Here is a 14,547-nt window from a genome sequence, read left to right as displayed (position 1 = left end):
TTGAGGATGAGGTCACAATGACTGGCAGGGCTGAGGTTCTAGGCAGTAGATCCATGAGGGATTTATACTGGTCAAGAGACACTGACTTGAGCTTCCCAGAGGAGGGGAGCTGACAGAATGTGGCAATTAACAGTAAAAGGTTATAACAGAATATTATACAGTGCAACAGTTAAAACCCCACATGATCCACACGTACAGGAGATGCTGGAACACAAATCAACAGGATAAATAACAGGACAAACAACCCGATGTTCAGTTCCACCCCATCACTGGTTATGGAGCAGGTATTTGACACCGGGTTAGAGGACATTTCACCAAACATTCTGCACTCTCAGAAACGCAGGTACACTCATTACCCAGAGCCAACACTCCCCTGCTGCCATCTATGACTCTGCCACCCTAAATTACCGGCCAGCTCAATCACCCCAAATTTGCCATTCCAAGCCCATCACTGCCAGGATGAGGCCAAAGGGCAGTTTCTGGCACAAAACCCATGCAGGGCATTGCTGTTTATCATCCTTCACTCATGGAATACAAGTTATTTACCTGCCTCTCCACACCCATAATCCCAATCCACACCTCCTCCTACCCCAGTTTTGTTTTCCACATGAGTTATGCAAGCAAAGCTGTTTATTACAGGGATGGACACACTCCTCCCCAAAACATACCCCTCTGTGCTACAGCACTGAAAATCTGGAAACCTCTCATCAAACAACACCATGGAATATCTGCCTGCATGTTTGGTCATGTTCCAGGATGTCCCTCAGGGCTATGGAAAATCCCTTAGAGAATGGGATCCTGCATGGCACTGGAGCTGGTACAGCTACATTCCTCTACCAACAGAACATCACCAGTGTTGCCTCTGCTGCAAACCCAGAAGTGAAAAGCAGTTCAGACTAGAGTCTGCATTTGAATTGTTTTAATAAGATGGAATATCATAAAACCCTCCAGTGAGGAGTTTTTAACACACTTTTCCAAACAAATATTACATCAGTTGAAACATTTCAGAACTTCAAAAATTAACAATGAAATGGGTGATCGATGCTATACTTCACACAAATGAAGTATTTTTATGACATTGTAATACTTTCATGGTATTTTCTGAAGTTATATATTATGAACACATAAATGATAACATTTCTGTTCCATTTAAAATTAAAGCTCTTAAACAGAGCTGGTACACTGCGATGGGAGCTTTGGCCATGGCCAGAAGTCCCAGTCCCTTTTCTCACTCCCCTTTAGAGTACTGCCAGTGCTTTCCCAGTCAGGTAAAAGCCACAGCAGCTGTTCCACTGGCAAGAGCTGCAGCACCTCCACACAACAACCAATACACTGCTCTTGAGCTCAGCTTCTCTTTTGTTTCAGGCCAAATACCAGCCTTGTTCTTTTTGCTCTAGACATGCATGAATTTTGTGAGGAAAAGAAAAATCATTGTATTTGAGCCCCACCCTGCCTTAAGCAGCTCTTTCCATGCCCTGCAAACCGCTCGGAAATGGGATGGCAGAGGAGAATTGGCTGCCCTGTTAGCACCTGGACTGGCAGCTCAGTGTGCCCACTGTGGATCAGGTGCCAAGTGGTGCCCGTCTGAGACCAGAAGGGAGTCAGCTCCTGACAGAGCACCACAGCACATGGGCCCGTGTTTGTTCCATGGGTGGGCAGCATCTGCAAGGCCAGCTGCTGGAATTTCAAAGCCCCCTCTCTCTGGGCAGAAAGGACCTTTCCAGGGGCCAAATCTACTTCTGACAGCAACGCCACAATCACCCTGTCCTCCTCCATCTGCCAAAAATACCCTGGCTTGATGATGGCTTTATGCACATTCTATGGTCCAGAATGGGACGGCATCCTCTCTCCACTGTAATTTACCTCTTCAGGTGGGCACAGGCCTTGCATATGGCAGGAGTTTGTACTAGTATAAACAGCTAATTATTAACAATAAAAATTATTGTTAACAAGAAACATTATTTTGAACAATAAAAACTATTAACAATAAAAATGTTATTTATTAACAATAAAATTTTGAAAAATCAGCTACGTACCCGAGCACAAGCAAAGGAAGTTCTTACAAGTCTTTGGACAAATGTCTGAGAAGAGCTGAAACATAATTCGACCAACTAGAAAATAATTTAAAAAAATAATTAGAGTTTTAGAACTGTCTGGAATAAGAAAATTTGCATATAAATCAATCTGTATGTTCTAAAAATGTAATTTTCTGAGAAAAGGTTATTTTATCAAGGAGGGTAAGAAAACATCTTAAGTATGCATATATTAAAACATACAGCAAGAAAGAAGAATAACATAATTGTAAAAAAAAAAAAGACATAAATTGGATGGAATAATACTACTTAATCAGAAGTCCTGGAGATTCCACTGTGATTTGAACCTGGAAAGCCAAGCTGATTTACTAAAATAGTTTAATCATGTCAGATCTTTTCCATCTTGAAAATGATTTCCCATAAACACAGGTCCTCAGAGAGCTGGAGCAATTCCCTCCCCAATTACTGTGTTTATACAAATACATTAATAATCACACTTCCACAGTTTTCCCTGTGATCATTACCTACAAAGTCCAACTGGCTTAGCTCCATGTTGTGCTGAGGATTACAGCTGCATTGGCACTCTTGGCCTCAAATCCTTCAGTTCAAAAAAACCCAGATGAATCAAACAGGGAAGATGAAAGGCAGGCAGGACTAATGCTCCACTTGCCAGGTATTATAAACCAAATAATTTCTCTTTGTTACTGGTGGTAGCTGTGCTATGCACCCTCCAAATCTATTAAAATACTGCTGAAAAGTGGTTGAATACAAACAAAACTGTTTTAAAACTGATTTACATTTTCTATTTTATTTTACAAGATATTGGGATGTATAGTACTAAAAAAAAAAAAACCATGACAAATTGCTCCCAAATGTATGAAATCTTTAAAAAATACATAATTAATAAAGAAAAAAAAATGGTATCTCTGTAGGCTGTAAAATAATCCATAGAAGCCTCATTGTTGGGCAGAATTACAAGGAGACCAGTAATAATCTGTCAGTGAGCACTACACTCTAGTGGTGCACACTGGTAAGACTTCATCATTTTAAAAAGTAACTACTCCAGGAATAACTTCTCTTTTCTTTCCTTTAAAGAAAAAAAAAAGTAAGTTCAAATGTATTTCATTCAATACTTAGTCACCAAAAAAATTTTGAGAGGCTCCTAAGAAACTACATTCAATTTTAAGGCTCTGTCCAAATATATGCAATTATAAGATGGTGAATTGTTGCTTAAGAAAGGAAGAAATAAAATAACAGCACCCGTACTTGATAATCTTAGATAAAAATTCAAGATGCCTTGAGCTGTTGAAAGATCTGAATTTCATTAACTGCAGCAAGAATGTTCTCTAAGCATGGAAATGGGTAGGGAGAGTGCCCAAGGAATGAAGAAATAGGGACTATTCAAAGATCCCCCATCAAAGAGCAGTTCTGTAACTACCACTATGACAGGATGGCTCTCTGCAAGTGAACAAACCATTCTAAGCTGTGAGGAGTGAAGATTCCTACAAGGAACACAACAGACAAGACAGTTTAGCTGAAGAGTTATCAATTTTCATTCTAGCCCAGGAATTCAGGAGAACACAAATCCCATTTCCATTCCTCTGCTGCACAAGCACCAAAGTGAGCAGGACTGAGTGCTTCAGAGAGCCACATCCAAGTTCTGCAGAATCATGGAAGACAATCCCACAATGCCTTGGATTGGAAGGGACTTTTAAGTTCATCCAGTCCCAGCTCCACTGCCATGGGCAGGGACATCTTCCACCATCCCAGGTTGCTCCAAGCCCTGTCCAAGCCTTGAGCACTTCCAGGGATCCAAGGGCAGCCACAGATTCTCTGGGCACCCTGTGCCAGGGCCCCAGCACCCTCACAGGGAGGAATTTCTACCTAGTATCTCATGTAAGCCCATCCTCCTTCAGCTTAACGCCTTGCCCATTGCTCCATGCCCATGTGAGCCCCTCTCCAGCTCTGTGGGGACCCTCTAGGTCCTGGAAGAGACTCTAAGGTCTCCCTGGAGCCTTCTCTTCTCCGGGCTGAACAGCCCCAACTCTTTCTCTGCAGGAGAGGATTCCTCCTGCATTCACTGTGTGAAATAACACACGACACTTTCCAGGGAAAAAGCTGTCACTACCCCCATTCTGCTCTCCAGCCCAGCTGCTGCTTCACCAAGGTGCCAGCTGCCAAGGAACTGAGGGCTGTTAGTCCCTGCAAGATCCAGAAGGGACTTTTACTCTGAGGCATAACTTGTAGAAGGATTTTGCTGCAAACCCATCACATTTAGCACCTGAAGCAGCAGGCACCACCACTGTAGTGTTCCAGTGGAAGAACTCTCTTATGTTCTTGCAGATGACAAGGCAGAAGATGGAAGGAGACATTCATAACCAAGGTATCAGTTTCAGCAGTATTTTTCACCAGTGCTTTGTCAATAACAAAGTCTGCCAGGTGCTCATAAAATCACAGAGTGATTCCTGCTGGAAGGGACCTTAAATCATCCAGTTCCATGTGCAGGGATACCTTGCACTAGATCAGGTTACTCCATGCCCATCCAGCCTGATCTTTTTATGCCCTTTAACCCTACAAATTGTAATGCACATATATCCAAGATCCAAAGATGACAGATGCAGTTTATAAGATGAGGGCTGTCTCCTCCATAAAACCTAGAGCACTGCTTACCCAGCTCCATCCAGCCACAGAAAACGCTGCTGTCTGCTCCTGAGACACAAACCACACACTGTGAATCCATCTGCTGGGTTACTGGCTGCATTTTACTGCAACTGCATGAATACCATTATCACTGAAAGGTTGTATTTTCCACTGACAAACAGGCAATGAAATACGCCAGAGAAAGATCAAACCCATTTTCATACCTTGGTCAAAGATGCAAGAAAGAACAGCTGCTAATAAAAAAAAATTAATAGAAGCATGTATGAATAGCACCTATGAATCCTTCTCTTGCCTCATCCCTCACAAAAAAAGAAAAATCTCATTTTAAACTTGGAGCTGAGGTATATGCTGATATAGCACAGATAAAAAAAGCATTTGAGATGCTACTTATTTCCCCAGATTTAGACACATCTCTTCTGAAATGATCACCCTCACTGCAGACAATTTCCAATGCTTTCTTCAGCTTCATTTCCCCGATGCAAAGGTTAAGTGATCTGATCAGGGAACCAGCTCTCTGTGATTAACCATAATATTTGAACAGTACATTAAAATAAATAAACAAAAATCACTAAAAAAAAGAGTCAGTCAAGTAAGCAAAAGCTGCTCACAAACGGATGCAAAGGTTAAGTGATCTGATCAGGGAACAAGCTCTCTGTGACTAACCATAATATTTGAACCTAAATTAAAATAAACAAACAAAAATCGCTAAAAAGAGTCAGTCAAGTAAGCAAAAGCTACTCACAAACCTACCCAGTCCTCAGCTGGCATTAACCAAGAAATGAGCCTGCACAGACACCTCAACTCCAGGCTAAAGTAAAAACTGCTGGCATTGCATTTGCCTATTATTTATGAAACAATAATTTGATAAAGTACTATTTGTAAGCAGGCTTTGAACTTGTTTTTTTAAGAATCAGAGTAAGTGGTGAAAGACATATGTACATTACATACAGCAAGTGATGCCTATATAAAATCTAAGCTGTTTGGAAATTTGATGAAGTGCTCTCTGCAGCTAATGAGCTGTACCAATTACAGAAACCAGAAGGCAAAATTACCAAAAATAATCCAATTTCAGAACTCTGTCTTCAAACTAATTTTTTTTCTTTTGTCTTTGAACTCCTTAACAATTTTCCAGCTGAGGAAGAGCTAGTACTTGATTCAAATTAAGTGGCAGAAACATCCATGCTATACTGAAATAAGGGCTCCTGCTAGCAAAGTTTATTAAAATAATCATTGATTTCAAATATTCATTGTTTCAAAGGTAAATCCTCCAATCCAGCTGCTTAACTTTTTGGAAGAAACCTTGGGAGCCAAACACACATTGTTTCAAGTTATTTTCCAAGTAATGTGAACCGTTTTGCTAGAATTTATGTTTGAACCACACAAGTATCAAGTTCAGCTACACATTCCCAAAACAAACCTGTTTTTTTAAAACTGTACCTACACGATTTTATCTTTTCTCAATTTCTTAAAGAGTAAACCAAACAAGAGGTATTTTTCCCAGGCTATCAGCAGGAATATCCTGCTGAAGGAGAAAGCAGGGATTACAACCAGTGAGACAATGATGCACAGCCCAGCATGGCTGCCAAGGGCCCAAAGGTTCAGACAGATTTGCATACAAGTTTAAATAACAGCTCACTAAAAGGACCCTATTTGAATTTTATTAATTTGTTTATCCCTAAATCTGTCAATGCTAAGGCACATGAATTAAAAAAAAAAACAAAACCTGCTTCAAAGTAGAAATGTGGCTACAGTTTTCAAGAAAATAAAACCTCAGTGTGGAACAAGAATAGATTTTATTTAAAATAGGAGTTTCCAGAATGAATGCCCCAGTTGCCCTGAGCAGGGATCTGTAGCCCTGACACATCAACACTTTGTTCACACCTCCTTGCCCCACCTGCACTCTTGGCAAGGAAAACCTCCATAAACTTCTCTCCCTGGCTCTCTATGCCCATTCTTCCACAAACACCACCTGAAGTTCCCTCCATTCTCCACAAAACCAAACTTCTTTCAGTCCTGCACACACCAAACATTCCCTGGGTTCAGTTTCCCAGGCATGTGGAAGTGAGAGGCAGCATTTGGCCTTCTGGCAGAAGAGGCTGATCAGTTTTTCTTTCATTTACTGATCCAGCTTGTTCCAGACCTCAAGGTGAGCCTTCAGGGTATTTCATCCTGCACTGACAACAATTCCACATGATTATTCTGAATAAATTTTTTATTGAATCAATTCCTTTCAAATCTCCATCTTACCACCCCTGAGAAGGGTTTTCTCCGTATGGGATCCCCCTTGGCTCCTGCTGTCCCACACACAGTGGCTGCCCAAGGGTTCATGGACAGCCAAAGTTCTGGGTTCGATTTTCTGCCAATATACAACTTTTTTCCCTTCTAAAGACTAAAAGTTAATGTGGAACCAGTTGATAACAGGAAAGGTAACAAAAACTTTAGGAAAGGTAACAAAAACCCCACAAGGCATCACTGGGTCTATTACTGGAGGCACAAGAGTGACTATTGCAAGGGTGCTCGTTTCACATAATTCATAGCAGCTGAAATCCCAAAATGCACCAAACTTCAAGCTAAAGTGACTAGAAAAAGAGAAGGAAGGAAAGACCAGACTGACTGTTACGGGAAGGGACACATCCCAGGAATGAAAGAAACTGAAGCGGAACAAATCAATGAGCCACGGATCCAACAGTAACAGAAGACAGGAGAAAACAAAAACAACAAACAAAATTGATTAATTGATAAATTATTCTATGAATAAGAATGAAACAAAGCAAAACTGAGTAAATTTACCAAACTTCATGATGGATGAAACCAGTCAAGGGGTGGGGTGAGATGTGGGAAAAAGACCTTGGATGGCCACAGGAGCTGCTAGAGCAGCCAACTGCATCTGTGACATCCTAGTGGGACATCTGTTCCAATTACCACTGTACCTGAAAGGCTGCAGCTTCACACAGATTCTGCCTCACAGAGTAAAGACAGAATTATTGAAATAAGCATCTGCTGCCATCCCAAAATTCTTGGAATACTGTAAGCAGTTTAATCCTGTGTGCACACTCAATGTGCCCAAATTCACTGGTGGGGGGCCCAAAAGAAGGGAGAAGCACTGTTTGTGCCAGTATCAAAATAAATTATTCTTCCTGATTTGTTTTCCATTTGCCCTTTAAAAATTATGAGCTGCAACCTGCATTCATTAAAAAAATGCTTAACAGGCAACTTATTTAAAAGCAGACTAAATTTAGCTCTAAAAAACACCAAGCCAAGGTTTGCCCCGGTGCAAGAGGCAAGTACAAGCTGGCACTGAGTTTTATTCCAAGATTCTGTAGCTATAATAAAATATGGACACAAAAGCTGTAACAAAGCTTCTGGAAGCTCAGCCAAAACAGAGATTCACTCCTGTATTTTCCAAGGGACCTTATTAGAGTTAAACTGACCTGACTTTTAATTGCTACAGGTATCCTGGCACACCCTGGGCAAGCAAAGCCTGGAAGGGCAGAGCCAAGATTTGGCAGCTGCGTGGGGGGGATGTTTTTGAACTCGCAGCAACCTACAGTGTAAAAAAGGAGACAGTTTTGTGTTCTGCAGGCAAAAAGATGCTTCCAGTGCTGCAAGAGGCACATCCCCTTCTCTCTGCATTTTGTGGAGATGTTGGTTCAGCTTTTCAGCACACACACGGTATGGGCAAGGCCTTTTTTCTTGGCTAGCAACAAAATGCAGGGCTGTTCTGCTCCTCACTTCTCCTAAATGCAGTAAGCATATCAGCTTATTTATTAAAGTCAAAATAAGCAAAATGTTCATTTGGAAACCTGCTGGCAGCTTAAAAGTTAAAATGAATACCAGCAGGAGAGCACATCTCTCAGAGTTAGTGCTTGGTGTCATCTGGAAGCACTGATTTACCACTTGATTCAGCTTTTGAAGGTCATCTTAGACCTAAGAGAGCAATGTTTAAGCTTTTAAAATATATCCTTAAATCCCGAGACAGAGCTGCATGGTGAATTAATAAAAAGGCACCAGAATAAAGTAGCATGACCAGACAGCACGCAAGTCCCAACACCAATTTTGCAAACTGGCATTTTTCCTGCAAAAATCCAAGCCATGAGTCAGGTGTAATGAAACCAGCAGGGCTCCAAGTTTGATGTGCAGCTGGGAGATTCCTGTTACTTCCAAGAGAAAATAAATGCAGACAGCCACAAACAGAGCCAAAGCCCTGGGTCTGCTCCAGGTAACCCAAGCTCTGCACCACCAAGAACACCAACGCTGCAATTCCTCCCTGACAGCTCTATCAGTCACCAAACCCAAGGAGGTTTGGGGGAGAACAAGGTAATCCACTTTCACTCGAAGTGCACAGCTCAAGGCTGAGGAGGGGACGAGGCAAGAGGAGAGATTAAGAAATGGGAGCAGCAACCTGTGCAGGGAGAGCAGAGAAATCAGTGCAGGGAGAGAGCCTTCAGATGGAGTCAGAACAAAAAGAAAAAAAAACCAAACCCACACTAAACCTAAAAAGATTAACAGTAAATGAGATTGAGAATGAATTGTCTTTGCTCTAAATCAACCCCATCAAACTACCACTCCTAAGTGGAAACCCACCCAACCTGAAACAGTTTTAGTTGTCTCATTCCACAGCAAATTTCACCTGAAATTAAAGCAACCGAACGTGTTAAAACTCCATTTACATCATCACTTATCTCCTCACTGGAAGTATTCAGAAACCACAATGCCCATCAAAATAACTCGGAGAGGAGTTACAACAGCAACAGATTTATAGATATGCTCTATCAGGTCTCTGAAGTTAGAACAGAACCTCTCTTCTGAAACTGTGGTGAAAACAAAACGCTAAGAAGGGTTTCAGTTGCATCTGAATGAGGCTGAAATTTGGAATCTCTGAGATATAAGCTCTTAATTCAAAGGTTTTCAGAGAAACATTGAAGCAGAAAATGAAAGTGAAAGCCTAATGAAGCCATCACATACATTCATTTTTCTAGAGACAAGTGGTGGCAAGATAAAGCACGGAGTATGTGTGAGACAACTAATATGCATTGATAAATGCTTGTTCAAAGAGATGGGTGAAAAAAATCTCCACTCCCATCTTTACAGAGAGGGGGAAAACGCAAGAGGGAACCAAGCTGCTGTTCAGCATTAAAACTCACAGCCTACCGCTTCTGGGCATTACACCTGTATAGGGAAAATATGAGTTAAAAGATGGATTTATTTTAATTATTGGGCTTTTTTTCACAGGCCAGGCGGTGAGGTGCTCTGTGCTTCTGTGATTGAATGCCCAGTTCTTCCTTAACATTCAGAAGACGAATTTTGAGCAGGACAAGGAAAGATTTAGCCCAGATGACCTCCTAAGTTCCTTCCCAGTTTTAATTACTGTATCATTAAAAATACTTATAGGAGTAAACATCCAGTCTCCTCACAGCCTGCCCCTATTTTCCACAGTTTACAGAAGTGGCATAACGAAGATATAATAGAAAAGGTATAATACATCACCAGACGGCTTTTTACCTTCAGAACAGCGTTTATCAGCCCTGCCGAACCTCTATATTCACGTGTGCAAATAAAAATCGATCTCAAGCGGGAATGAGGAGCACCCAGAACCCCAGAAAACATCCGAAGTTATTAAAAAGTAACTCAGAAATAACGCATCAATGGCCAAACTCGCTGCCAGCGGCTTGGGCCCATTATGCAAGCAAAAGCGTGATTTAAAAGCCCCAAACACAGCCTTACCTGGCTCCCTGTTGATCTCTATCTCGAAGAAGCACTGGGGCCGGTCCTGCACCCCCATGGCCGCCCCTCGGCCTCGCCACCTGGACACAAAGCAGAGAAGGAGCCCCCGCGGTCCCTCCCTCCGTCCGTCCGTCCGTCCCTCCCTCCTCACCCAGGGGTTCAATTACAGCGGGGCGGCTCCGCCTCAGCCCCGACCCCGGCGCCGGGGGAAACTCGCTCTGAGGGGAAGCGGTTCCTGCCGCGAAAACGCAGCCGTGCTCGGCGCCGTCAGCGCGGCCCATCCCCTCCTCGCAGCCGCTTCCCAGCCCGCCCCATCGCTCCCTTCCCCCGGGGTTTTACCTGGCGGCTCCAGCGCTTTGTCCCCTCACGGCGCGGTCCCCTCGGCCCCCGCTGCCCCCCCGCCCCGCCGCCAGGCGGCGCCGCCGCCCCCCGCCGCCATTACCCGCCCGGCCTCAATGGCCGCGCCAGGCCACGCCCCCTGCCCGCCCTGCCCGCCGCGCCTTCCCGCCCTCTGCGTGAGGGGCCGGGGGGCGGTGCCGTGAGGGCGGGGGTGAGCGGCCTCCGCCGTGCCGCGTTTGAAGTGGTGAATGTTTAAATAGCAACAACAACAACAATAATAATAATAATAATAGTGTGAAAAGTAAATCCGGCTCTTAACTCATGCTTTGCCGCGGTGGGCGGGAAAGGGAGTGGCGCCATGAGGGGAAGGGGGCTCCGCTCCCTGCTAGACATGGCGAGACCGAGCTTCCTCGTTGAAAACGATGAATGGTTAAAAAACAAAAAAAAAAAAACAATTAAAAACCCCAACTCTTAACTCGTGCTTTCCCGCTATGGGAAGTGCAATTGCCTCTAAGTGGTGGGCTGTGAGTTTGAATCCTGGAAATAGCGGCTCGATTCCCTGCGGTGTTTTCCTCTCTGTACAAATGGGAGTGGGAATTTGCTTGCCCACCTCTTTGAACGCGGCTCGGGGAGGAGGAAGGAGCTTTACAGAATACGTCACGAGAATAAATAGCATCACAAATAATCCTTTGCAGAATAAATACAGTGAATAAGTAACAGAATAAATGACCTTTACAGACTAAATAACCGCCATGGTGGGGGTATCTCGCTGCCCTGACCCCTCACCCTTATGGCCGTGCTGAGGGACCCCCCCAAGTTCTTTCACCCCACGTGTCTAAGACAACTCTCCCTGAAAGAAAAAAGATTTTTGCGAATATAAATAAGCCCTCAGAAGATTATGGATGGAAAACGTTCGCTGCCATGAATTCCTGATTCCCCCTCAGAAGGAGAATGTGGCTGCTGCCAGCCCAGGGTCATCCTGCCTCCTGCTCAGCCTTAAAAACTCAAAAAAATGTAAACCAAATTCATTTTAATGGTTGCAGCAGGCCAGAGGTTATTTATTCTGCCTTGCAGATGTTGGACCGTGCTGGAGTGTGGAAATGGTAGCAAGAAATTGAAGCATCAAACTGTTTAGGAAGGAGAATTAAATCAGTAAATCCTCAGCCTAATGCATCCTTGAGGCAAAGTTACTTCACACCAAGGATATCCAAAAGATTAAAACACTTTGGTTTATTAATTTAATATATATAAATACTCTTGTAACAGTACCTGTAGTAATTCCAGAAAGTTTTGTTTTTTTTCTAAGCAGGAAGGACACTTAGTCCTCAGCACTCAAAAAGCAAATTATTTCCAATGTTTCCCAAAAGTTGTACAAACCAGAACTCTGCAGTAATTTTACCTGGCAGCTGTATCTGCAATTATGTCCTTGTCTGAGGAGAAATTCAGAGGTTTTAGATGAAAAAAAAAAAAATAACCACCAAAAAACCCTGCTGAGAATAAAGTAGCAGTGCTGAAATCACAGGATGTTTTAGCAGTTGGGCATGCAGCAAGCTGGAATTGTTTTAGATGTAATTTATCTATAGTTCAATGGTTGCTGTCACGATAGTGTTTGAGGATCTCCTGAAGTTTTAACAGCCAGATTCTGTCATTCTTTATTAGGTCTAATAATATATGATTGTGCAAGTGGTCCCTCAGGAATCCTGCCACTGGAGTTGTCACACTGGTTTGCAGGGTAAGCTGTCAAAAAATGTAGGGAAAAAAAAGAAAGGAGCAAGTCTGGTCCTCAATTCTTTGACTGTGAAATGCTCTTATAAAGTAGAAGGGTGTTATTTACCTCACTTTTCCATGGTAGCTGAGAAACAAAGCTACTGAGAGGTTGAGTTGCAGGAAGTCTGCAGGAATTCCTTGCCAGAATTAAAATTTGAAACCACATCTCCTTGATTTCCTTAATCTTCAAATACATTATTGATTCCCTTTCAACTGCAGTTTCTTGCTTTTCTGTCCTCATAAATGAACTTATAGAGGCAGATGAGCAAATAAATAAGCAGAAAATCTCAAAAGAGACGTGGAAATGTGCTGCTTGCTCATGATGAAAATAGCAAAGATTGTGAGCAATAAAAAAAAAAAAAAAGAAGTTGATTTCAAGCCCTGATTATTTTAATAAAAACCAAATTGGAAAGAAGTTCTGATTGCTTGGGAGATAAGCTCCTAAGATCATGTCTAGGACTAGAGCTGATAAATATGCAGCTTGGTGGAAGAAAGAGATACCCAAAAGAAGAGTTTCCGAAGCACATCTGAAGCCGATCTTTTGAAAGATGAAACACTGAGTTACAAATGAAGATTTTTTTTTCCCTCGTGCTCCTCTCTGGGAGCTGCTGCAGATGCTGCTCTGGTCACATCCTGTGTCCATTGAAAGCAGTGACAAAGACCCCTTTGATGGCAGTGGCTCTGGGTGTCGGCTGTGTGAGGGGCATCACACTCAGCACAGTTATGAATAATTGCTTCTGTGTCATTCTCATTTTTGATAAGCCATAAGTTTGTGAAACACCCTCCTTTTATAGGCTAGAATTTTCCTGGTTATTTTCCAGCCCAAGACAGACGTTCCGTGCACACCGAGATCCGCAGATCCAACTTTATCCTGCCTCAAATTGACTTTAGAGATTTCTTGGTGGTACAATTCGTGCCTAAGAATGGACGTTGACAAATGTTGGCTGGAAGTTGCATTCTTTCCTGAGACAGAGCCCTCTTGGTTTGCAAGGTTGAAAAGTAGGAGGCTGCAAAGCTACAGAGCCTGCGGGCACTTTGGGGTAAAACTGCTTGAATGGGGCAGACTTTAATTTCCAAACAGTCTTTGATTGCCTTAATAACTATGAGTCTCCATGTGGCCATGAAAGCTTGAACTAAGCAGCTTTTGTTTAGGTATTTGTTGAGGATTTTCCTTATCTTTTTTGCAAATCCCGTGTGTGGAACCTGAGACTGCAATGGGAAATGAGGTTTTTTTCTGAGCAACGAGTTGTTGGTAGAGGGCCTAGTGCCTGAAAAACCTCTGCTCTACTCCTTGGTGCTGGCTATTTTCCTACCTAGTTTGGTACTCAAGGAGGAGAAGGAATTTCCAACAAAGCTTTTCATGATCTGGGTCATTTGGGTTCAGGGGCTGGTGCTCAGAATACTTTGGTGAGACAAATTCATGGCTGCTTGTTCAAAATCTCACTCTTCACTGTTCCATGCAGATTCTGCTCCTGGAGGGATGCAAAGAGTTGACACCAGGAGAAGAAGTGTCTCAGAGCTGTTCACGGGGGTCACTGAGGTTTTGAGCACTGAAAGATAAAAAAGAGCTGGAAAATTCTACATTTATATTTTAAAAAAACTTTTTACTGAAGAACAGACGAGCACCTGGAGTGTTTCCTTCAGTCAATCAGTCATGCAAAGCCATTTCTTTGGTATTTGTTACAAAAAGTAAATATTTCAGTCCCGAATAATTTGAAAGGGGCTTTAATTACGCCAGGCCTCAGTGCTGAGCACACACAAAATTAAAAGTGAAAGGCTAGTAGGCAGTTTATCTGTTGAACAAATGGGAACAGCGAAAAGGGGCTTCATTAAAAAATCCCCAGGTCAGCATTTGAGTCTGGAGAGCTAAAGGGGAGGAAATAGCACATCTCAGGCAAAACTTTTATCCCAGGACTTTTTCTAGGAAGGAGCACTGATGTGGGGACACACTTGGACAGGGTACAGGGGTATCTGTGACCTCAGACCTCCCAAAGCTGCCTGTGCTTCTCTTCACTCAGGCTTC

General features: G+C 42.8%; 1 protein-coding gene across 8 annotated transcripts in view; it reads right to left on the bottom strand.

Moving 5' to 3' along the window:
• NKTR (natural killer cell triggering receptor) overlaps nt 1–10,830 on the bottom strand; it is a 37,288-nt gene extending 26,458 nt beyond the window's left edge. For 7 of the 8 annotated variants that reach the window (XM_068175914.1, XM_068175875.1, XM_068175895.1 and 4 more), the window contains exons 1-2: nt 10,419–10,576; nt 2,037–2,111 (exon numbers count right to left, since the gene is read on the bottom strand). In XM_068175914.1, coding sequence (XP_068032015.1) covers nt 2,037–2,111; nt 10,419–10,476 — 133 coding nt within the window. In that variant the 5' untranslated portion in view covers nt 10,477–10,576. Of the gene's footprint in view, nt 1–2,036; nt 2,112–10,418; nt 10,577–10,757 lie in introns of those variants that run through there. The other variant, XM_068175882.1, reaches the window with a different exon arrangement.
• Between the last annotated feature and the right edge of the window lie 3,717 nt (nt 10,831–14,547).

Source organism: Anomalospiza imberbis, chromosome 1 (genome assembly GCF_031753505.1).
Source record: "Anomalospiza imberbis isolate Cuckoo-Finch-1a 21T00152 chromosome 1, ASM3175350v1, whole genome shotgun sequence".
Lineage (NCBI taxonomy): Eukaryota > Metazoa > Chordata > Aves > Passeriformes > Viduidae > Anomalospiza > Anomalospiza imberbis.
This window is presented reverse-complemented; position numbering and strand designations above follow the sequence as displayed.